Consider the following 25392-nt stretch of genomic DNA (forward strand, 5'->3'; position numbering starts at 1 on the left):
GGGACAGGCCTGAGGTCGAGCGAGAGGGGTAGTAAGCAGAGGCAGGGGAAGCAGAGGCAGGAGACGGGGAGTGCACGCCGGGGAAATGTACGCGCAGGAGGCGGCAGAACGGCAGGACGGGATTTGATTTGTTTAAAAATTGGACCCTAAAGGCGGTGATTGGTTGGTGTTTTCCCAGGTTTACTCCGGCTGTAGATAGCAGCTTTTTTTCGCTCTTTTTTAAGAACACATCATGTATTGATTGCCATCGGGACATAGAGATCATTTAAACCAGTATAACAAAAAGTGTATCTAAATCTGATTACCAACCCCAGCTTTAAATACAACAAAAATGGATCTAAGGCATTCATAGTAGAATCAAACTGCAACTTACTGATGGCGCCCTGTGCATCAAATTTAATATACAAAATGAACAAGCTAGAAATGTCTGTTTTTGTCTTTGGAGAATAACAATTCAGAAGACAAAGATGTCACAGTTTACAAAGCTAGCATTTAAGTGATAAACTGCTTGTAAAAAATTTAGAAACTTAAATTTGTTGAACGTGTGTGTGGTGATTCACTACGGCTCATAGTAGATGTTGATCTGCTAATCCAGGAGCCACCAACCAAGTCTCATTATGAAGAAAGCAGTGAAGAAAAGCCAGCTGTACTGTGTTGAAACACAATCTTACCACACTGTACTTCCTGAAACATACTGCTGCTGTTTGTGTTCCATTTAGCGATGCCCGGTTTTCTATTCAGCCTCCTGCCCACCTGGGAGCTGCCTCTCCCATCACACATGCTGTGTGGTGCTCTGCTGATGAAAGAGGAGGAGCATTAATCACTCCCACAGGCAACACTAAAGAATTGATATCACATTTTGGTTCTCCTCATCAATGTGAACAAACAGCTGAGTGTTTTCAGATAATGAGTAGGAAATGACCCATCAGTATTAGCCTGGTTTTAAGCTTGTACAACTGTATAGCTTTTATTGCCTCTCTTATGGTGCTGTAGTCCCCACAAACAGTTTCCTGACAAGTTACAAGATAATATGTTAAAAAGAAAAAAGAAAAAAAAAAGTTGTGAGTTGTGAGATACTGGATTAAATCTCACTTTAATAAATAGATTTTTCACCTTGGCAAAGTTTCCTTTCTTTAGGTAATCACACACATGCCGTGTTGCCTAACAACTAATCCAACAGCTCCTCAGGCTGTGATTGAAGTGGCTTCAACACTGAGGCAGAAGGTGAGGCATGCAGTCCTCCTGCTGTTTGTGCTCCATTTCAGGACTGAGGGAGAGTTTCAGTACTACAGTACCAACATGAAACTAGCCTGCACTCACTCAAAAAACAAAAAAACCTGCAACTACTTCAACCCATTCTTTGAAAGACTGCTCAAGATCCAGAACCTTTTAAGTTTCCTATTAATGCCCTGGATAACTAAAAAGAAAGCAGGTTGTTATGGGAAAAAGAATCCCAAAACCCAGAAACCCACTAACTTAAAATACAAACACGTTGTCAAAACATTGATTAAAATATATTATTGATTTAAAGTGATTTATGTTTACAGTTTTAAAAAAATTATCCCAGTGATTCCACGTCAGTTAGCGTTCCATATTGATGGATTCTTATCTGCCTGTTTAATGTGACAAACTCTTTTCAGTGTATTGTTTTGACATGAATGCATGCGAACAGTTTGACTCTGGTGTTGCTCGTGTTAATGAATGTTAATAACTGCTGACAAGGGGTTGTCAAGGGTTTTGACCAATCAGAATCAAGCATCTTACACAACCGGAAGATCAGTAAGAAAGCCGAGTAATAAAGTGAGATATTTGTTAGCAGGGCTATTCCTCAAGGATTTTGTGCACTTCCTGTGTACCAACCTCTCATTCCCAGCACATTTTAGATTTAGATTTAGAAATACTTTATTCAGTCATTGAAGATGCTCCTGTACACAATAATTAAGATTATCAAATGATAATAGAAGAAGTAATTAATCAGATATAAATACAATGGTTTAAGTTAATTTTGAAATTGCTACTCTAAGAGTACTACACATAATGTATATGTAATACAAACAACAACTTGAACTTTTGAAAGCAACACAAAAATGCAACTCTGCTGACAGGATTTAAAATCTAAGTAAATGTTCCTTCTTTTAAAAATAGGCTATTTTTCCAGAACTATAGGTGGTACCCCTCTACACTTTTTTTTCATACTCTTTTTATTAAATTTTGAACATTTAAACAGACAATATCAAGTTGCTTTGAATAATAAGGCACAGGATTACAGCAATGTCTTAAACCCCACCCACCCACCCAGTTCAGGTCCAAACTGTACGGAGGCTGGTGGACACACACTACACACACAGGCACACAACAGGCTAGAGTCAGGGGGTATGCTAAAGATGGCTGAGAGTGAGTTTAGGGGGATATCCTGGTTGTAAGCTTTGCTCAATGTATCAAAAATGACAATACAACACATGATCTCTACTACCACCCCACCTCTGTCACCTTCATTTATTTGCTTCATTTTTATTTTTTTCTAAAGTGACTGAGTACCATGAACAGCGCTATACAAATCCTATCAATTATTATTATTATTATTATTATGGTCTTCAGTAGGAGGATGTCTTTTCCAAAACCTTCCTATGAGTTTACCTTTCCATACAGGCATCAGTCCTAAATACTTTCAGACAGCTGAATCACACTGCCTCCTGACTAGACAATGAATTACAGTGTTGATCAGTGTCTACAGGGTTTGTGTGTTGCAGATTCAGGGACCCCCAACCCTGTGATTCATCCCAGTTTGAGTCTACCCCGAGTGCAGTGGAACAGCAGCTCACAGTGCAAGTGTGCCTCCTGAGCTGATGTCACGCCAGTCCATTAAAGCAGGAGTACGAGGGAAGCGTGTGTCTGTCGTGACTTATTACGTGAGAACGACACTGATGGACTGCCCTCAGGGCTACAGTTAGAGCTTCTCTTTCCTTCATCCAGCCCTCCGCTCTGCTTCCCCTCTAGGAGGAGCAACGCTATGATGCTGGTAACTCCCCTCCCAACACACAAACACACACCCTCTCCACCTCTCCATCTCTCTCTGGTCTCCCACATAGAAAATAGTCAGTTTGTTCTAGCTTCTGTTTTCATTTAATGAAAAAATGCCTTCTGGATCATTACGTTTTTGATAAAAGTAGTGAGCTGAGACTTTTATATGGTTGGCTAATGGACAGAAAAAATCATCTGCAACCATATTATAAGTGGAGCATCTACTTAAGACTTAGGTTTGAAAATCTATGCTCAGCAGCTATGATGTAAAGTATCTAAATAAATTGAATGAACATTTTACGAGACTTTACACTGATCCTAACATCAAAGGAGGGATAACTCTTCAAGGTGTCAGCTTAAAATGTCATCTCCTCCCTCTCTAATCGGCTCTTATATGTACAAAATTTTCAGTTTGGGTGATCTTGCCTCTCACTGTGTCAGACTGGGAGAATATATGAACACACAAAGCAGTGTAGTGCCACTGCATGCAAAGAGAAACAGATTTCAGGAAAGGAATAATCATGCTCTATTTTGCGTCTCTCCTTCTGTAGCTGAAGATAAGGCTCCCAAAATCTGGCTTCTATTCAATTTAAAGGGTATAGTTGGATATAGAATGACGATGTTCTTTCCTTTCAGAAATAAGGGGCACTAATATCACAACATACTTTTAAAAAAATTGCTTAATGTTCAAGCTAAATGATCAAGAAAAGTCATCTGAATTTATCTCACTGTTGATTTGCAGCAAATTGTATTTTTTGGATGGGAAAAAACACAATTTTACTCTCGCTAAAATCTGAGTCTTCTGTGTTTTTTAACTGAATTCTACCTGCCTCTTCCATTGCTGTGCACCTGCTTTGTGTTGTTGTTTACAAGATGGATGGACTCCAGCTTGCTTTCATCCAAAAGACTCATGTTCCATATTTTTGGTCCATCTGTCAGCCCTCTAGATTCCAAATATTTTCACCCAGCATGATCAAGCATACAACCTACTGCAACACTGATGTCACACAGACCTGATAACATACTCAGCATACATAGCAGTATTCTCATGTTATGTCCCACTGTTAAAATATTGAAGTTATTTAGTCTAGACCTGATTTTGAGGCCTCACAAAGCCACTGTTTGAATCCTTGCATTATATGTGCATCTTAGTAGTGCCTGCACTGTAAACATGTAGGTCATTTAACAATGAATTGATTGAGCAAATATATTTGATTTACTTATCTAATTTGCTAGAATAAAATAAAATGCAGTATTCGAGTAAACAGCACAAGGTCACACTTTAAATCTATCTTATTGCACAACTATGATTCAAATGATTCAAAGGTTTTATTGTCCATTTTTACCATATATATGAAGACATACAGGGAAATCAAAATAACAACAATTTGAATATAAAATACAATAAAATTACAATAAAATACAGTTCAAAACAGCCTATGTACACAGTGCAGGTAGTGCAGTGCTGTGACAGTTTGAAAATGGACAAATGTAAATAGATAAAAGTGCAAATGATATTAAGGTGCAGACAGTATTGGAGATAAAGTGAATGGTTTAATGTGCAAAAGCAGCTCAGGTAGAGTCCTACTATAGTAAACCTTTAATATAAATGAGTACATGAGTGATACAAAAAACAGAATAAACAATATAACAATCAGAGGGCATATTTGCACTAACCTTTTACCTTTGCTGATTAGACTTTATTTGAAGACTTCATTTGCAAAAACAGATAACTCCATTTTTATAAATTTCCAAAAAACATATTTCTTTTTAATATACATTTTATATACCTTTTTTTATGTAACGTTCATATACAAGTTACATTCTTTAGATACCTCTAACTATTAATGTAATTTTTACTTAGTCAAAGCCACCCAACTTCAGTTGAATGATAATGCCTAAAGCGAATAATAGAAAAAATATATTTTTTGAAACATTTTCTTAATTTTTTAACAGTGAGTTACCTGTTTCTGCAAATGAACTCTCCATTTGGGTTTCGTTTTCAAAGCAATATTTTTCTTAAATCAATGATTTTTATTTGTAAGATATTACCTTATTCAGGAAATGTCCCCTGTTTTATGTTGCATTCCATGACCGTCGTAAATTCCAGTTCTTCATACTGATGACTCACTGTTGTCATGAAAATTCACGATTTATCAATCCTGTGTTTCCAGAGATGACCTTATAGACGTGATACCGTCTAAATAAATAAATACAATAAATGTTAACTTAAAACCTCAGCAAACTGCAGCATCTTTTTTTTTTATCGAAGTCCGCATTGAGTGTTCAGATTCCCCAGGTTTTAGAATGAGCTTGGCGCATTCTGTTACCACGGAGACCGACGAAGGCCAGACCAGGACAGTGCAGGTAACATTGTGGGTCTATAGATAACAACATTGTATAAAACAGAAACTATTCATTTAATTATATATAAAATGTTGAGAATTGAAATATAGCATAAGTTTTAGGCTGCTTTAGCCAGTTAATCTAACACCAGGGAGACTTGATTTAGAGACAGTTTTTCCTGGTAGCTTAAATCCACAGACGTTCACATTTCAGCTTTGAGTCATGTAAAATTATTTTAGGTATTGTGTGTCATTTCATTTAAACTGTTATCATGTTAATACACCATAATCAGTGATCGACAGTAACAAAGTACATTTACTTAAGTACATTTTTGGAGTATGTGTACTTTACTTCAGTCAGGGGTGTCCAAAGTACGGCCCGGGGACCAATTGCGGCCCAATGTCCATTTAATTATGGCCCCAAGCTTCCATCTTAAATGTGTTATTTATAGCAAAGAAATTAATCACCTTCTGAATCTTGTACATTTGCAGTTTCTTTCAAGCGCACAAACAAAACTAAAGTTAATCCAGAAACGTCTCAAAAAGCTTCATATGGACTACTTTTATAAATTCAAAGCTCTGGATATTCTGCAGGAATATAATTAGGAGGAAACACAAGAACTCTTGAAGTTGACAGTTTTTTTTTTCAAATTAATGTTTTTATCATGATGTGAAAATGTTCTTGATGAACACTAAAAGTTCAGAAGACACAAGACAAGATCAAAATTAGGAAATTGTGCAGAAAAGGCAAAATTTGGTGCAGAAAAAAATAGTTCAGAATGTAGGACAAGAATTATTTATTTCTTAAAATGTTGTCTGCTGGTCAGAAAAGTCTTAAAAACAACATGAAAAAGAAGTGTGATGAAATCCAGATCATGATCCTGCCATAGAAAAATAACAAGACAATATTTTTTCCCACATTGCCCGACCCGAATGAAAAACATTCTACAGAAGAAGATAAAGTTTGCTAATGTTTAAGTGGCTTGTGGAGAACCGAGGACTTCCTAGTTACTGATTTATTGAGAAAAAAATGTAAAATAATTGTTATTAAATAGAGATTTCATATATCACTTTTATGATTCCTAAGTCACCGAAGTCTCAGTAGGAGCCACTGGCCCTGAAGTATTCTGACAACATCAAATGTGGCCCTCTTTGAAAAAAGTTTGGACACCCCTGACTTCAGTATTATTTTTTGGGGATACTTATTACTTTTACTCCATTACATTCAGAAAACAATTATTGTACTTATGACTCCACTACATTTCTATCAGTACTCTAGCTACTCACTACTTTTGCTTTGACGTCAGCTCATGAATTTCCTTCTCTTTTCTGAAATCTGATCCCTAAGACAGTAAAATATGTTTGTGTAGTTCTGTTTGTCTCAGTGGTTTAGTCGTACCTGTATATCGTGCGTTTCCACGGTTGAACGTGGAGCAAACACAGAGCAGATTTCACTCAGATCAGGCAGTTCATGTAGAGGTGGTAATGATGGCTATAATTCTCCACCTGAGTACCCATGGTCATATCTTCAGCCCGTGTTAGAGGTTTTTGAAATGAAGAATGATACGTATCGTTTGAAATGTTCTCCCTGTTTCCCACTCTGCCCAAACAAACAAACATTCACTGTCCAACCTGAGAAAGCGTGTTGAGCTTCGTCACCTTTGTTTCATTCCAGATGAACATTTCAAACTAAGTTGTCTGTGCTTGGAGTAACTTAGTTTCTGTTTTTATTACATGGTATAGTTTTTAGAGATTTCAAGTAATGGTTTATCTTTGTGAAAATAATTTTTTTAAAATGTGATATATATATATATTTTAAGAAGTACTTTGAATACTTTTAAAAGCAAGTACTCCAGGACTTTAACTCAAGTAATAATCGAACAGAGCAACTTTCACTTGTATTTGAGTAATATTTTACCTGGAGTAACTATACTTTGGCTTAAGTACTGACGCTGTGTACTTTGTCCACCACTGACTTTAATACAATGAAATAACAATGACACTTTATAATGACACAATTGCAAATTAATGTTTCTTATCTGTACGCAGAAGATCGGCCCCAAAAACCCTGCAAGAATGTCCAAGTCTCCTTTTCCTCCAGGAGAAAACCTCACTCCAGCTGTAGACTACAGCAGGATGAGGAGGATCATTGCTGAAGATCTGGACTGGACCTTGGCTATAGTGCCTTGTTTATCGAACCTATGTCTGCAAATTATCATAAGAAACTTTGAGGGTATACTCTACTTTTTTTCTAGCATTATTTTCCACAGTTATAAGCTTTGTGCTAAAATCAAGCTATATGCAAAACTTCAACCTGTTTCAGAGAATCCCATATTTGAAGAGCTGACACCCATCCAGAGGGACTTTGTGCAGAAGGGTCTGTCGACCGCTCTGCCCCTCAACCTGACAGCCAACCTGGTCAGCGATGGAGTCTACTGGAAGCGATGCTGTGAGGAGCGGTGGGACCTTTGTGAAATCTCTCATTACGGCCACAGCTGGAAGCGAATGTTCTTTGAGAGGCACATGGAGAATATTATAGAGCTTTTTATCCCAGATCTAACAGAGAAAGAGAAAGTTTTAGAGATGGTACCTCTTTGTAAGAACTACATCAAGAGGCTGGACATCGCCCAGCTCTTGCCACCTATCAGGGAGCCCGAGAGGGAGGAAGAGGAATTCGGCTCTGAGCTACTAAGCAAAAGGGAGGATGAGGGACCGTGTATGGACCATTTTGATTTTAAAATCCTGCTCAGTAAGCTGAAAAACCTGGAAGAGCTCCATTTGGTGTACAGGGTTAAACAATGTGGCATGAACTTTGAACGGCAGATGTTTGAGATGACTGACAGAGACTGTGAGTCCCTGGCCAAAGCCTTAAAATCCTGCAAGACTCTGAAGGTGAATATTCATACTTTGAAGCCTGTGGGTCTGAAGACTTGTATTTGGTGTAATTCAGCCTGCCTGACTTTCTTTCCCGTTTCAAAGCATCATTTACAGACATTTTAACTGGCCTCCGTGTCATGACACAAGGAAATTCTTGTAGGCCTTCCCCAAGTATTACATTCATACTCTGTTTACATCAAAGAAATGACAGCAGAGCCCTTGGCTGCAGCCTAAATAAGTCACTATATGACACAACATTTTTGTCTTATTGTTTTGTCACTGCATGAGAACAGTGAATGTATCTGCCAGTCTGTGTGCATGGTATGGAAACTGCAAGATTGTTGGATTTTAGATTTGAGCATAAACTAATTATCAGATTTGTATTACATCCATAATTAATGAAATATACTCAGGTAGCTTTCCTATCTGACATCTGCACCTGATTAAATGTATAGATATTTAATTCATAATGATAGAAAACAGGGAACCACATATGAAAAGCTAGCAATGGAGAGAGTCTGCTTTTTGTCTATTTAATTTTCAAAATGTTAACATTTCTCATTTGATCCACTAATTCATGAATTGACAAATTGTTTCACTACTGGCTTCTATATGAGTGGAAAATTACTATAATTTATTTTTTTGTTATTTTCACCTCCTATTCCCTTTGACCTCTGCCATTACAAATTCATATTTTTGTGTGTTCACAGCATATTCTTTTTTTTTCACCTTTACAATACCCTGTTTTCACAGCTTCTGAGGCTCTATGACAGCCACATTGAGGATAAAAAGTGCTGTCAGCTGGTGAAACACCTTTTGGACCACCCGTCCCTGAGGGAACTTGACTTTTCCTACAACCTGATCGGGGACAAAGGAGCCCGAGCATTGGCTAAACTGCTCAACCAGAGTAAACTGGAGACCTTGAACATGTGTGGCAATGAAATCAGAGACCAGGGAGCTAAAGCTATAGCTCACGCCTTATCCAAGAACTCTACTCTTTCGTCTCTCAACCTACGTCTGAACCGTTTGGAAGATGAGGGCGGTCAGGCTATTGGTAAAGCCTTAATGAACAACAACACCCTCCTGCATCTGCACCTTGGAGGTAACCAGGTGGAGGGGCAGACCGCCATTGCACTGGCTAAAGTGATAGCTCAAAGTAAGGCCTTGAAGAGCATCAATCTCTCCTGCAACAACCTGGGTGTGGTGAGTTAAGTGGTTATATTTTATTGTGACTTCTGGGAGGTAATAAATACTAAGTTCTAACTGAGGTACTTGACACCTCTGCTAAAGAGAAAGCCACATTAGCAGAGGTGTCAAGTGATGGAGTACAAACACTTTATTACCTTACTTAAGTAGACATTTTGGGTATCTATACTTTACTGGAGTAATTATTTTTCAGCTGACTTTTTACTTCTACTCCTTACATTTTCATGCAATTATCTGTACTTTCTACTCCTTACATCTTAAAAATAGCCTTGTTACTCACGTTTCACTTCGGCTTGTTTTCATTCTGGCTTGTCATCGTTCAAAAAAACACACTAAAGAGTTAATTTGATTGTGATTGGATAAGAAGTATAAACATGATACATTAACATATTAATATAACATTATAGTAATTATGGCCTTTAGAAAAATGTTTGTTTTTGGGAGGTGGGTTAGTGCACTATAGGCCCCTGTGGCACAGCCTAAGCTTTTGACCTTAATGACATTTTTCCCCTTACGTTACTTTTACTTTTACACTTGAAGTAGTTTTGAAACCAGAACTTTTACACTTTTACTTGAGTAAAAAGCTTGAGTTGATACTTCAACGTCTACAGAAGTCTTTTTAAACCCTAGTATCTATACTTCTAATTGAGTAATGAATGTGAATATTTTGATACCTCTGCACATTAGTGCAATGGATCCAAACTTTGTAGCTAGTTTAGGACATTGCAGTTAAGCAGACTGACATTTCAAGACTAGTCACAAGTTGCTTGATTCATAGATAATTATTACATTCCCCCAAAAACGTGTAACACTGTTAAACTATTTGGTGCAGTAAAGTAGTAAAAAAAAATCAGTGGTATTTAAAATGTAATATCTGCTGCAAATAACTAGAGATGTAATGGTAGATTGATTGATCCAACTCACAAAGGGTGCATTTCGACCAAGAGTTCCGGGGTCTTTTAGCCCCCAGAACTACTTTCCCCAGAACTAAAAGGTTCCTGTGCCCCCATTGTGGTCTGCGTTTTGAACTGAAGTTCCCGGGTAGATTGTGCAAATCATTATATTAAATAATATTCTGAAATCTTAATAAAAAACTAAACTAGTACGCATTCCCAGGAACTCCTTCTGTGTTTCAACAACTGTGTAAACTCCACAAACACCGTTACGTTCAACCGAAAGTCCCAGGACCTTTGAAAAGTATTACCCCGCAAGCAGGGGCTTTTCAGGGAGGAAAACACACATAGTTCAGGGGTAAAGTCCCTAGTTCCGGGATAAAGCTCCTGCTGTCCAAAAACGCCTAAAGAGAGGAAGAAGACAGCACAAAGGCACAGATTTGGAAAACATTGCACCCGTGATGTCACAGATCAATCGTAGGAAAGTGATCAAATATTGCAATAAAATACGTGCGCCCCAGAAAAAGGCTTAAAATCCAAAACCAAAAACTCAAAGCTGGCAGGCCCAGCCGGATGACAACCAAATCATCATGGCAAAACTGTCCTAGTCATGAATGAATGTACTCATTTTATTGATAAGACCGACAAAAACATTCCATCTCCTTATTTAATGTGTTGTTCTTATCCTTAATAAGACTGCACATTATTTTTCTGTTGGATTTGCCATCAAGGAAGTCAAGTTGAATCAGTGAACTGTTGTCAGAGACTGCATTTTCATCAGCTCTAAGCATGCTGCTGCTCCGTGTGAAAACATAGTACAGTGAAAGTAGCAGACAGAAAAGCTTGAAAGTACACAGGTTTTCAATTATTCATAGATATGTGAGGAAAACATGCAATAATGGAAAGCTGAGTAAGTGAGGGTTGTTTCCCCTGTGAGAGGAGGATCCCATTTTACCTCTCTTGTTGCACAATGTATGTCTGACTGGAATAAACTGTGGAGGATCAAAAATCACCCACATAGCAAAAAAAATGCAACTTGCTGTACCGTCAATATCTGTGACCTTGGTCTCTATATCTCACAGAAATAGAAAAGCCTGTTCCTGACACAACAGTAAAACAGCGGTGACACTCAGAGAGCGCTGTTTGCAAAGTGTGGGCTGTTCTGTGCAGAAGTCGTTGCAGACGGTTGATTTTTTAAGGTTGTCGTGACTGTGATATCTTAGACATGTATGCATCAGTGTCAACTGTGTGTGACTGTTCTCTCTGTCTTTGTGTGTATGTGTGTCCATGTATGTGTTTGCAGGATGGAGGTAAAGCTCTGGAGGAGGCAATGTCTTGCAACACCATCGTAACAGAGTGCGATATCCGTCTAACAGACATCGATGAGCAGAGTGCTTCCTTCATTAACCAGGTGGTTTGGACTAACGAGAGCTCAGAAAAAAAGAGGCATGGTAATGAGAGTAAAAACAAGTAGACTTCAACAGCATCTTTTTGTAATCATATCCCACCTTCTTCCAGTCATTAATTCTTCACCCCTATCCTTGGTTAACTTAGCAGTCCAAACGCTAATACTAAAGTAGAGTTGATCACACAGAAAATATAAAATACAAAATGGTCCTTTACACCAGGGGTTCTCAAACTTTTTGGAGCCAGGGACTCCTTACAGGTGACAAAATTGTCCAAGGATCCTCTCATAGATGTAACACAGATTAAGCACATGCTTACTACCATTTGCACTCTTAGATGCCCTTGGAACTATTTGTATTGTAAAACTTATCAATGTAAATACTTCAGACCTGTTCCATAGTGATAAACAGATAACACGTCAATTTAAATCAAGTAAATACCACTTGTATACTTTAAAACAGAGGGTCATTTCATTCCTTGTGGACTCAACATGACAGCATTTATACTTTTCAAGTAATTGATCTTAAAAGCTTTCAGAAAATTAACAGTAGCAAGACTCACATACCCCTTCGAGTCACTAAATGGCATCATAACAATGGTGTATATGCGGTTTTGTAATGACACAACTCCATTTTATAATTTATTAGAAATGTACTCTAATTATTTCACGGACCCCCACGCTATGGTTCGCGGAACCCCAGGGGTCCCAGGACCCCACTTTTGGTTTGTTTCCACCTAACGGTCTGGTATGGATCAGTACAGTTTGGTACGGGTCGGATCAGTAACGCCTGATCCTGTTGGCGTTTCCACAGCCAACCGTGCCCTACTTGGTGGGCGGCGTGTAAGCCGGATGCCGATAGCCGCATCAGCTACATAATAGCGTGACGTCATGGCAGCGTGACACAGTGTACCCCGCTAATAAATGCAACAAAGAAGAAAGAAGCGAGGAAAGTCTGCACCTCCGTGGTCAACCATGGAAACCTGTTTCTTGACACCATTTTCCAAACAAAAAAAGTTATCGTCCCAAAGTCCACTGGAGATTTAAACATGGCGGGGTTATGTGTTGTTTTTTATTACTGCTGTTGCACGGGAAGTGACGATTTTTTCGGCCAATCAACGGACTGCAGTGTTTCTAGCTCCACCTTCTGGGGTCGGATCGGTATGTCTGGCACCCCAATAGAAGGGTACCAAAAAGTGGGACGGTACGGCCCGGTAATTTGGGGACCTGTCCCAGTTTTAGTCAATGGAAACGCCACAAAATGCGTGCCGTACTGAGACGAACCGAATTGAACCGCTTGGTGGAAATGGGGCTTTTGAGAACCACTGCTTTACACCATGTGTAGTTGTAAGACAAAAAATCAAATCAAATTCAGTTTTCATTACTTGGTGAATCAAATACTGTCTTTTTTAGACAAGGAAACAGTTGTTATGAAAACACTTTTGACACATTCTTAAGTGAGCATTTCAGTTTATTGAGGAGCCTTTTCCATTTTGATACACATATTTGGTATTCAGTCATTCTGTTACATCAAGGCAACTTTGTGGTGGTGTTGGAGTACATACAGACTTGTTCTTTTTTTAACCTCTACACAGTCGCTCAAGCTATAGTTGTACAATGTAGTAATACCTTTTGCTAAGAGTAAGAAATATTTTTGTGTAATCAATATCACATTTTCAAAAATTTTAGCTTGCAAAATCGCCATTTTTATTGGCCGTATGTAGATCGGCAAAGCAGTTTTGTGTGTAGATGGTGAAACACAGAGCAATCTGCCTTTGATAAACACAGAGGCTCTTAAATAATGATCAATAATCCCCTTACAAGATGTGAATACAGGAGTGCCCCTCATCCTAAAGCAGTCACATCATTTTACCAACAGTTTCGGTGTCATAAAGAGTGTATCAAATATTATTTTGAAAATGTAAAAATGGCTTTAAAGAGAAGCAAGAGTCATTCAATAAATAAAAAAGCAGCAAAAAAATGCTGCTGGCTTAAAACAGATTGTATTGCCGTTTCCAACTTTCACACCCACCACTTAACATCTTCACATCAAAAGAGTCCCTGCTTCAGTTACCCCTGTGTTTCTGACACATTCAGTAGAGCACAAGACCCACATCCACAGCCATCCTAACATCTCGTCTCTTTTTTATTTACAGTACGAATCCTTTCTGCCCTACAGTCTTGAAATCCTCTTCATCATTAAAATACAAAAAGACAAACCCCAGAGTATTCTTGGGTAAAAGAGAGAATAATATAACAAACTAATCTACCTCATACACATGATAAAGGGTTCAGTGCTTTGCATGACAAAAAGCCTCTATGCTAACAGTCATCTATGGAGGGAAAATGTCTAATTAAGACCCTTCCCAGTCAGATTTATAACTTTTTGGATCACCCCCAAATTTGTACCTTTATTTGCCACTGCTGCTACGTAAACATTGAACTGGTAAACACATTTTCTATTCTTACATATGACTATATATGAATATCACAGTGAAGCCATCTCAGAGGCTTGTTGGCAAACAATGGATGAGAAGTTGTGATGACTTCATGTAAAAAAGTGAGCGAAATCAGAAAATATTTAGCTATTTTGGTAAATTTAATAGTATATTTAGTATATTTTATGCCCTGGTTTGAATGTTCCTCTTAACGGCGTTGCAGTTTACCCCAAAGATGACCCAAAGGATGCGATTTCCCCCAGACCATTGCATTCTGGGAAATAATCCAGCCTTTCATGACTCAGGATCAGAAAAAAATATGTAAAAGAAAATGTTGGAATAAAAAATAAATTCACCAACATTTTATTTAGTGTCTAATCAAAAACAAAAGAGCTGCTTCGTGTTTCACAGACAGGTTTTCTGGTGCACCGTCAGTAAACCATTAAAGGGATATTTTGACATTATGTGAAATACACCTGTAAGTTCTTGCGAAGAGACAGATGTGAAGCTGGATACCAAGTTTGTGTTTATTTAATTAATACTCACTGTTAGCTTGCTGTAGCTTATACTGCTGGCAAACCAGTGAATTATAATGTTTCACATGCCAGCATTACAGTCACAACTTGATGTCTTACACTTCAGTTTTTGTAAAGATTAAATCAAAGGGGTAAAATAGTGAGAGTCAAAGTAGGGTTAGCCTCCAGCTTTTTGGCTGAGCTAAACTAAACCCCAGTTTTCAGTAACTTCCAATTAACTGTACACAAAGCAGTAACAAAGAACTCCTGATTTCACTCTTGGCAAGAAGGCAGATAAGTGTATTTCAATAATGTTATTACAAATAATTAACCCTCCTGTTATGTTGCGGGTCAAATTGACACATTTTAAAGTTCAAAAATCCGAAAAAAAATATTAAAAGTAAATTTTCGCTATGAAACTTCTTCTGCTTGGCTTAATTAGCGGAAATAACATATAAAATGAAAATGCCTTGCCCAAAGACACTTTACCATTTGACTGCGGGAGCTGGGATTGAATAGAGACAAGCTGGCAGCCATTGGGACAGTGAGGGTTCAAGTGGGTGGAGCAACTTCCACTACTCTATAACCCAGGCCCTCGTGTCACAGTGGATGAGAGGCTAGTGGCATTCAGAGGTTCCTCCCATTGAAGGCAATATATACCTTCCAAACCAGCTAAATACAGCATAAAAACCTGGGCAGCATGTGACAGAAGAGGTGTATCCTGTTAATTTATCAACATCACTTCATAAAAAAAACTATAATTAAAAATGCAAAATAAAAAAAACAAAAATCTATGTCATGTAAAACTATCTTATTTATATTTAGGTCTTTCCAATGTACATTTAAAAAGTTTGTACATGATTTTTTATGAAAACGAGTGAGTTATCCTCATTGAACCACGATCTGTGAGAATTAAAGAAAACCATTGCACTAAATCTTGATTTAAATGGTTAGTAATGGAGTTAATAATGAGATTAAAAAATGTTTAGTGGGATTTTTTGAGGTTTGGACACTTTTGGATCATTAAATATACCCCGGGTCAAGTTGACCCAGGAACATTATTGCTGTTCCTGAGAAACTAACATAACAGGAGGGTTAAACTATTTCAAGACAGATCTAAAAAATATATGTTTGTAAGCTTTTAAAAAATCACTACATTGAAATAGTTAGTATAGCACAAACTATTCTTGAAGTACAGATTGGTCATTAATCACCATTAGGAGGTGTAAGGTAGAGCATATTTCTACCTGTGCTGTTTTCTTTGTTATCTGTGGGACTAATGGGCTCATTGTCATGATGGCCTCTGAGTTTGGTTTGACAGCCTTTTTTTTAATTTAAAAAAGAATCAGACATGTGCACGAGGCAAGCATTAATGTTAAACAGTTGAGGCATAAAAAAATTAAATAAAATGTCTTCATCATGACCCAGATTTTTGTGGATGTTATTGCAAAGTAGAATCTTTCCTGAATACCATCCTGAGTTCTGAGGGGCTTGCATAGATGAGCTATGTGTTGTGAAAACAGTTCAAATGAAATTTGAGGTTTGACAGAATCTGCGTTTATATCTTGTGCCGCTCTCTTTGACAATTTTCTGTATTGCTATACTGATTACTCCAACTTAACACCACATATGGAATGTAATGAGTATGGCTAACTGGTCCCATTTTACTGTACAGGCTCATTATTGTGAAGACAAGTTGTAAAGGGAAGTAACACAAAATACCTGACATTGTACTACTCTTACACATTTGAGTGGTTTTCATGGGCTTTAATGATGAAAAAACAATCTGTGCCAGTTGATTTTTTTCCTGCAGTTCTCATTTGATGAAGAATAATTTGTGCATAATTAAATCTTCTTAAATTGAATCAGTGCCTCTTCTTCCCCTTTGAGATTTGGAGATCGTTCAGAAAGAATAAAACACGCACATGATGTAGAGGCAAGATGTGATGTAAATGATTTAAATTAGCTTAAATTGTGACAATCTGAAAGTTTGAGCATGCCTGATTTTCATCTCTTGTTCTGCATGGCTCAGCAGTGCTATAAAATTCATCACGACTAAGATACTGCATGCACTCATTTGAGAGGAAGTACTTTTTTTTTTTTAGTTCTTTAAAGTAACCCTGACATATTATTTAATGTGACACTATCAGTAGTTATTCCAGGCCTCTGCCTATTTGTAGCATCGTGGATGGCGAGCTCTAGCTGTCTCTCTGATATGCATCAGCAGCAGCTTCAGTCGGCTACACTTATGAGCAATGTTATAATATGAGGGAGAACAGTAAGGGGTCATATTTCAACATGTCTGTTTTTAACAGTAATGAGAACAGGTAATGTAGCATCATGCTTCTATGTAAACCATGTGTTTAGTCTGTTTACTAAGATTGTTATAAAGGGAAAATAGGGGTTGGGATGACTTTAGTTATAAGTAGCTTATGCTTGTCAGTAACAGTTGAATGCTAGGCACTTAAATAAGGAGGTAGGCTGAATAGAGATATTGCCAAATATGAAATTAAATGGATCTTTGAGATTTAAACTAGCTGAATTTGCAAATTATTGTGACGTTTTTTAATAGCCTGTTTCACAGCATTAAGGGTATATAGTAATTAAGAAACAGACTGAAGAAGTGTTGTTGATTCAGTTTGAAGTTCTCGTGTCCTTTAGCCCACCAGGTACTAAATTATTCATTGACTGTGTTGCTATATTTAGTAAGCCAGGAAGTATAATGTCACCGCAACCAAGCTGATTTCTGTTAACTTGATATTTCAGCATCTGCAGCAGACATTTCTTTTCATACCATGGAAATGAATTCCTCTTTGTGTGAATTCCAGGAGCTTTGACTTTGAATGAATAGATTGAAATTAGTTGCTATCAAAAACTTTCCCCATGCAGATGTTTTAGATTTTAGTTTGGGAAGTCTACTTTGCTTTATGAGAACCATGAGACCGGATAAAACCGTTTAACCTTATTAATAACGCTATGAAAAGGAGGCTGTCGCCAGTCATTTCCATGAGTCACTCTTCTTTTAGGCTACCGCTGAGTCAAAGCTCATATCAGGCTTCAAACACTATTAAGTGTTACTCACATCCTTGTAAATGGTTTGTGACTAAGATCTACAAATATGGCATTTACAGTAGGATGTGATCCTCTTGGTGATTTTATCCATGTCCTTGTAAATGCTGCAAGACAGTACATTATTTTTTGGCATTTTTGTCCTTCGGAGGTTGCATTTGATTGTGAACAATAAGTTTGTCTGTAGCATCATCTTTTTTTCCTGACTGTACTGTAAGGACTTTCCCAGATTTACGTTACTTCCTGTTGGTTTGAGGCTACAGAATGTTTTGTAACTTGAACAAATACTTGCTTGTGGTTGTTGTCTGAGTTAACCTCGTGCCCAAGGAAGAAGCAGAAGTCACTGTAAGCCCTACCAACCTTGTAACATTGCATTCATTGCTCAGAGCAGTCTGGCAGCTGTGGGTCATAGAGACGTCTCCACACAGGAGCCGTTTCTGTGCAGGGAACGGTGGTCATGGTTGAGACAGCCTTCGTTGCGATGTACAATAAGAACAGGGAAGTACAGAGCATCCTGGTAGGCTGGAGGATTCTCCTCACTGTTCTGATTTCCTGACAGGCAGTGGGTGCTCTCTGTGGGGCAGGACTGCTCATTCAAACTCCCGCCGCTCCTCCACAGGCAGCTCCGCCTGGAGCCATACAGCCGACCCAGCGAGAAGCGGCTTGCGCTGAAGGGGATGCGAGGGCTCCCCGTGTTGCAGATGCTCAGGGCACTCCGAGAGAAGATGGAGGAGCTGCTGATGGCTCGGTGGCAACGCTCACAGTTCTGCCTGTAGCTGCCGTAGCCTCCACATACAGAGTAGTTGTTGCAGCTCCCAGAGAGCTGGGCCAGGTCCATGAGCACTGCCTCAGAGTAGCTGGGCACCAGCTGCTGGTTTGAGCGGATGTGCCACTCCAACTCTGTGCTGTCAATTGTGTTGACTCGAGGGATGTGTCTGCAATACGGCCGCTCCTCAGAAGGTGTTGCTGGCACAAAATCAAAGCCAAACAACTTCTCTACATGATAGTGTACACAGGCTGTGCGATACTCCGCCAGTACCCGCAGAGGCCAGGATAGGGTGAAAGCTGCAACGGTCCAGAAAGTGGAGTTCAGTGCATACCAGGGGAGGTGATCAGGGTCAGAAAAGGCAATCATGTACTCCTTAAAGTCTACATTCTTCAAGTGCATCCCCTCTCGGGCCTCCATGTAGTCATCCAAGCCCTCATTCTCTGTGAAGAAGCGAGCTCGCTGGGTCAGGTAGGAGTTCTCTGACTCCACGTTGGCAAAGCTAAAGCACTTATTGAACCTTAGCCTGGTGATGGGGAAGCTCTCCATAGCCAGCAGGTTCTTTGAGATGTCTTTGACTCCACAGTTCCCATAGTCAAACTCGGCCTCCGCCACATGGGTGTTGACTCGCTCATGGTACACCTGTGTGGTGGTGTAAGCGTCTCCGTTACGATAGCGTGTCACCTGCCGCGTCCTCCTGACATAATGGTAGCTGATGGCCTTCCACCAGATGCAGGGTGTAGCCTGCTGCATCCTTTGGATCCGCTCTGCTACACTTTCCACATCTACCTTGTACTGCAGCTCATTCCTTGTGTAGCAGTGCCAACACTCCACCAGGTAGACCACAAAGAGCATGACCAGGAAGGCCAAGGGGATGTAGATGTAGCCATTGGAGCAAGGGCTGTCATGGTACATCATAGACTTTCCCTTGTAAGCACTGTCGAAGGAGAGGCGAGTGACCTTGGTCACCTGGCACCAGGCCATAACCCCGACGCAGCCATACATCAGCAGGGACAACAGCAGACATTTCCAATGAGTCTCCTGACACAAGGATTTGGAGAGGGATTGTTTCTGAGGTCGCTGCTGCAAAGAGGATGAAAATAAAGCAATAAGTCAATTAAAAATGTCGTATACAAGACAGTACTCAAACATAACCTCAATACTGGTTATATTCTTTCTTCCAATGGGACACTTCACTGTGAGGCATTCAATTCTCAGGATGTAGCTGTCCAAAACCTCAAACAATCAGCAATATTCAGGGTTAAATTGCCAAACTTCAAGCTGTAATTTAATTGACAAACTTAAGTCTGACCTAAATCTCTGTTAGGTATAAAGTTAAAAACTTAAAAAGCACTGGCTCATGCATATAAAATATTGAGGGAAATATTCTGCGTTGTAAGTGCTTCTGCATAGTTTATGCATGAGCTGTGAGCCAATTTCTTGTGTCCTGGTCTGTTCTTGTTATAATCAAAAAACTCAACCACTCTTCTGACTGGAATTCAAGAAAATGTGTCATTAGCCCAAAAAGTGCAGGAAGTGTATACCCTGTTGTCAGTTAGGAGCACTGTGTAGGTGTTCACATGGTTTTTAGTGCAGGTTTTTATATAAATATGACATCTGGGAAAAGAACAGTAAAAGAACAGATATTTACTGAGGGGTAGGTTTCACATTTAATGTCAAGCTAACCAGAAAAAAAGAAGTCGTTTGACTGTGGCAGCTTAAAGCTGGTGCCATCCTTTGTCACCACGGGGCACAGCGAGCCTGAGCGACTCCATCAAGAGCTAGTCACGCCTTTCGGGAAAGCTGCCACATATACCTGGCACAGATCCAAAAGCCCCCGAAAGGATTTATTATAAGAAAATTCATTCAAAAAATTAGCATATGAGACATTGCACCAGGGGTAGAGCTTACAGTGCACAGACAAACCATGTGAGACTGTAACTCAGCAGCACTGACTCACTTCAAAACAAAAAACAAATGCTAACCTCTCTATCTCTTACATGACAGCCTCTGCACATGGATGGCCACAACATTAAAACAACGGAACCCCTGCATTGATGTATTGAATTCAGTTTGTCAGCTCTGTACTGTTTGACTGACATGTAAGCGTGAATAATAGATGTTCTCTCTCCATAATTATCTGCAGCACCTTGGTCACATGGTCCCGAAGTCCCTCACCAACCCAAGGCTACACCCTGCGGGGTAAAAAGGGATTAACATTGAAATTCCCCATTGAGATAAACCTACTGCAGAAATACTATTTACTAAGCTGCATCCTGTACACGCTCTACCACTACAATCAATACAACATGACATACTTTATGCTTCGCGTTAGGTTTTACTGCCTGGGTTAAAGCAGGAACACAATAAATAAAAAAAGCTCCATACTTTGGTAGAAGGAAAAATACTGTTTCTGTAATTCTGTCTGTTCAAAGAGATGGTTTTTTGAATGCTACACAAATTACATTTCAACTGATAAACTCCCAACTAATGATCATCATAACCAAGCTATTTATTAGGCATCAGAAGAACATGACTCTCAACACAAACACAGTGGTGTTACTGATTAATGAAATCCCCCAAAATCTTGAATATTGTTACATATAATGGAGTAGAATCTGGTTACCTGTCATTTGGAAAAACTCAAGAAAGGGTTAAAAAAAAAAAAGAAGTTAGAAAACTGTGAACATTTAAGCTTTTCCAGTAAGATCAAATGACGTATATGAAGTTAAATAAATAGATTTTCAATTATATTTTACACAACCTCCTACTTACATGATTTCTACCTGATTCATATCAAGTATATTTTCATAGTGATAGTTTAACATGAAAAAAACCAACACTACGGGTTCCATGCTACTTTATTCTGTCATCATATTACACTCTATCATAGAAAATGACATGCTGCTGCCTCTTGATGGACCTCATTATTTGCATTTCACAAGGTTATGATGTAAAACTCCTCAGCAGGCTATGAATTAAAACTAAACAGAGTGTAGGACACAGCATGGAGTCATCCTTCTAAACACTGGCATGATCGTGGCTTAGACTAAAACACTGAACATAGATAATAATAATAATAATAATAATAATAATAATAATAATAATAATAATAATAAATTGTATTATATAGCACCTTTTAAAAACATGTTTACAAAGTGCTTTACAGAGTGCAAGACATAGCGAGTGAAAACAAAAGCACACGATAAAGGTAAGGAGAGCTAAAATGAGTTAAGGAAAAGACAATAATAAAAACCATGCAGAAATTAAAAAGTCAGTGATGAGTTAAGAAGTAAAGCACATTTAAAAAAGATTTTTCCTTAAACTACCAAGATGGACCAGTGCAAGTTTTATGTTTGTATCAAACAATGTCCCTATGTTTCATGCTGTACTGAGAATTTTGATGTATAAATTTATGTGTTCCTTAGCTGATTCAGAAAATGACATTTTAAGGGAGCTCACATTAAGTGACACAAGGTATTTTTCTTGTTTTTTGAAACAGTGGAACAAAAGCCTTTTTATGCTCTGATCAAAATGAATGTGTAAACTGTTGTCATATGATCTCTTTATTTCTTGCTGGACATGTATTTTACTTTTTTTGGTCTTTTATATTACACTTGTGCTGTTATGGACCTATGAGTCTGCAATAAAGTATATCTATCTGTGTTTTTAAAAGAGATTTAAAAGAGGACAAGGATGTGTCTTGCCTGATCTCCTCCGACAGGTCCTTCCAGGGTGACGGGGCCCTGAGATGTTATAACATTGAATTTACAAACTAAAAGGTGCTAGAAATAGATTGACAGTTGTTGTTTTCTACTTGAAGGATATGGTCCAGCACAAAAAGTGAGTGGAAAACAGTATTTCAGGGAGCAAATGTTTTAGTCAGATACTGTACCTCAATGCTGAGGAAGCTTCACAATTCATCAGACAACTGTGGCAGCCTTGAGCTAAGTGCCTCTCACACTCATGAACACTTTCCCTTGACATAATAAGACCAGGTTATATAAAAAGCCTCTTGTGTAACGGATATTCTACTTGTCCAGAATGTTTGTCGTACAAAAAAAGAAGCGGAAATCAAGCTGATGAGTTTTCATATTTTACCCAGGTAAATTCAGTTTCCAGGAAGAGTTATTTTATCTAAGGTAACAAAACCATCAGATTTTGTCTGAAAAATCTCAGTGGGAAACAACAAAACATTCATATACACATTACATTCCCTTTAGACCTGTTTGGAACCTTTTCGGGGCCCACAAGAGGTCCCTGAACTCCATGTTGGAAACCACTTGTCTGGAAAGGAGACAAACAGAAGTAGACCCATGCCCGTTCACACTCTCGGGTGCGCGCTTTCATACATGTATTCTGCACATTATGACAATAAGTTCAATTTGAATCGCATAAAAAAGGGGTTTAATTCCAAACCTCTTGGTGCACCTTGCCCCTGTTAAACCCTATAATCTCTGAAATCTGGTTACAACAGAGGGATTATGGGGATTCCACTGATATCAATGAAATATGGCACACCAATTAAAGGGTGCAGGAAATTAGCCTGTAAACTGCAGACTACGTGTCCTCACCTCCTCTCTGGGGCTCTCCGGCTCCTCTTCCTCGGGCACGGTGGTGGTGCTGCTTTCACTGGCGGTGGCAGCCGATGCTGGGGACATGATGATAACAGCACAGTAACCGGGGCATGGATCTCCGGATGGGATGGGGGTTTTCCGAATGAGGGTGCAACATAAAGACAACGAGGATCCCTCTGCGCGTCATCCAACACATCCAAAACAAAGCAGCCCGGCCGGAGTCCAAATGGAAGCCCTGAAAAGATGCTTCATCCCCGGCTTTCTCCAGGTGGACAGACGTCGCTGGGTATATCGCCTAAGGTAATCCGGTCAATGTATCTCGGGAAAAACGCACTAAACAGGCTGAGACTCCTCCTGCGGTGCAATGGATAGATGATGATGATAATGATGACGAAGAGGAAGAAGGCTGCAAGGGAGCTATGGTTGAGGAAAAAGGAAAAGGCGTCAGTCAGTCAGCTCCTCTCCCTGTAGGCAGTGCTCATGGCAGCAAGTGAAGCTGTGGAGCAGGACAAAGACAACAGGCAGCGGCACGTGTGAGCAGCCAGCTCCAACACCACAATGTAAATAACTCACACCCACCCACACACACACACAGATACACATACACCCCTGTGCGAGTGGATCCCTGCAGGACACAGAGGAAGTGCTGCAGAGAGAAACCCATCCCTCTGCATCTCATTGGCCTTGTCTTCATGGACCTATTATGATAATGCCAATTATATCCACTCTAAAAAATAGTCTATAAAACTGTAGCTACAAGTTAGGGTTATTATCAAGATGTCAGAATTTTAAACTCTGCTACAATACTAGTAAAAATCCAACAATATGTATTCCTGTTTTGATACCACTGCAACAAATATTACACTCCTGGGCACCCATAAGGGATAGCTTTCCTTTTTTTGTATGAACACACTGCAAAGAGTGCTGGTTCAGGAAAAGTCACTACTGTCACATACTGTTATACAGGATGGCACTGAGATAATCAAAAATAACACATAATATTTCAGGTTACATAGTACAATTGCAAGGCAAGGCAAGGCAGCTTTATTTGTATAGAGCATTTCATACACGAGGGCAACTCCATGTGCTTTACATTAAAAGATTAAAAGCATTGGAAACATCCAGACAAGCATAAAAGAGCACAATTAAAATGACAAATATAGTGAAACAGAAAAGAAAAGGAAATTTAGAAATATATTAAAAATTACATTAAAATTTGCATTTAATTAAAGTGAGTTAAAATAAGCTAAGATAGGAAGGCAGTGGTAAATAAAAAAGTCTATGATTTAAAAGAGGTGAGAGTTGGAGTGGACCTGCAACTTTCAGGGAGTGTGTTCCAGATATGTGGTGCATAATGACTAAACGCTGCTTCACCATGTTTCATTTCTGACTCTAGGGACTGAAAGCAGACCAGTACCTGATGACCTCAGAGGTCAAGGTGGTTAATACAGTAGCAGCAGATCAGCAATGTATTTTGGGCCTAAACCATTCAGTGCTTTATAACCATCAACAGGATTTTAAAGTCTGTTCTCTGACAGACAGGAAGCCAGTGTAGGGATCTAAGAACTGGAGTGATGTGGTCTACTTTTTTGGTCCTTGTTAGGACTTGAGCAGCAGCATTCTGTATGAGCTGCAGTCGTCTGATGGACTTTTTAGGGAGTCCTGTAAAGACCCCGTTACAGTAGTCTAGTCTGATAAAGATAAATGCATGGACAAGTTTTTCTGCATCCTGCTGAGACATAAGTCCTTTAATCCTTAAAATATTCTTAAGGTAAGTTAATGCTAGAAAGTTGAGGCCCGACTTATTTTGAAGCTAGTATTTATATGGTATTGATTCATATAAGACTTCATCAGAACCAAAAATGGAAAAATGTAAAGAATGAGTGGTTCATGCAGGGACGTTTTTTTTCCTTCAATAATATATTTTGTGCAGTAAGTCAATGAAATTCCATGGACCTTTTTCAGAAACAATAAAAACATGCATAGCATTATGACAGTGACAATACTGAACACAAATAACAACATAAAGCTTTCAAAAACAAGTAAGTACTCTACAAAAACCCTAACCTATACCCCTTTCCTGTGTTTTTTTCATCCAAAATCCCAGACAAAAGCAGGACATTTTCCTACCGTGCTTTTCAAAGTAAAGCAAGATGAAAATAATAAGTAGTAGTTATGAATAAGATAAATTGTATCACATAAGCTCAAACCTGCCTGCTTGGTTATACTACAGTCCCACTTCCACATATCTTTATTTAAGAGTTTATCCAGTGATCAATG

The 25392-nt window shown here is 38.9% G+C and overlaps 2 protein-coding genes across 6 annotated transcripts; one reads left to right on the forward strand and one right to left on the reverse strand.

Moving 5' to 3' along the window:
- The first annotated feature begins 5313 nt into the window (after positions 1–5313).
- On the forward strand, positions 5314–20914 carry tcte1 (t-complex-associated-testis-expressed 1). 5 transcript variants are annotated; one of them, XM_034699294.1, is made up of 6 exons: positions 5314–5388; positions 7416–7599; positions 7690–8258; positions 8997–9446; positions 11646–11793; positions 20682–20914. In XM_034699294.1, the coding sequence occupies exons 1-6, from the start codon at positions 5329–5331 to the stop codon at positions 20750–20752; spliced, it is 1482 nt and encodes a 493-aa protein (XP_034555185.1). In that variant the 5' UTR covers positions 5314–5328; the 3' UTR covers positions 20753–20914. The 5 variants fall into 5 exon arrangements, with proteins under 5 accessions (XP_034555185.1, XP_034555186.1, XP_034555188.1 ...); XM_034699295.1 differs by having other exon boundaries at positions 7419–7599; XM_034699297.1 differs by lacking the exon at positions 20682–20914 and adding an exon at positions 20543–20586.
- tmem151ba (transmembrane protein 151Ba) lies at positions 13204–23745 on the reverse strand. The gene is made up of 2 exons (XM_034699293.1): positions 23110–23745; positions 13204–19618 (listed from the first exon to the last, which is right to left on the reverse strand). The coding sequence occupies exons 1-2, from the start codon at positions 23194–23196 to the stop codon at positions 18176–18178; spliced, it is 1530 nt and encodes a 509-aa protein (XP_034555184.1). The 5' UTR covers positions 23197–23745; the 3' UTR covers positions 13204–18175.
- Between the last annotated feature and the right edge of the window lie 1647 nt (positions 23746–25392).

The sequence above is a fragment of the Notolabrus celidotus genome, chromosome 13 (assembly GCF_009762535.1).
Source record: "Notolabrus celidotus isolate fNotCel1 chromosome 13, fNotCel1.pri, whole genome shotgun sequence".
NCBI lineage: Eukaryota > Metazoa > Chordata > Actinopteri > Labriformes > Labridae > Notolabrus > Notolabrus celidotus.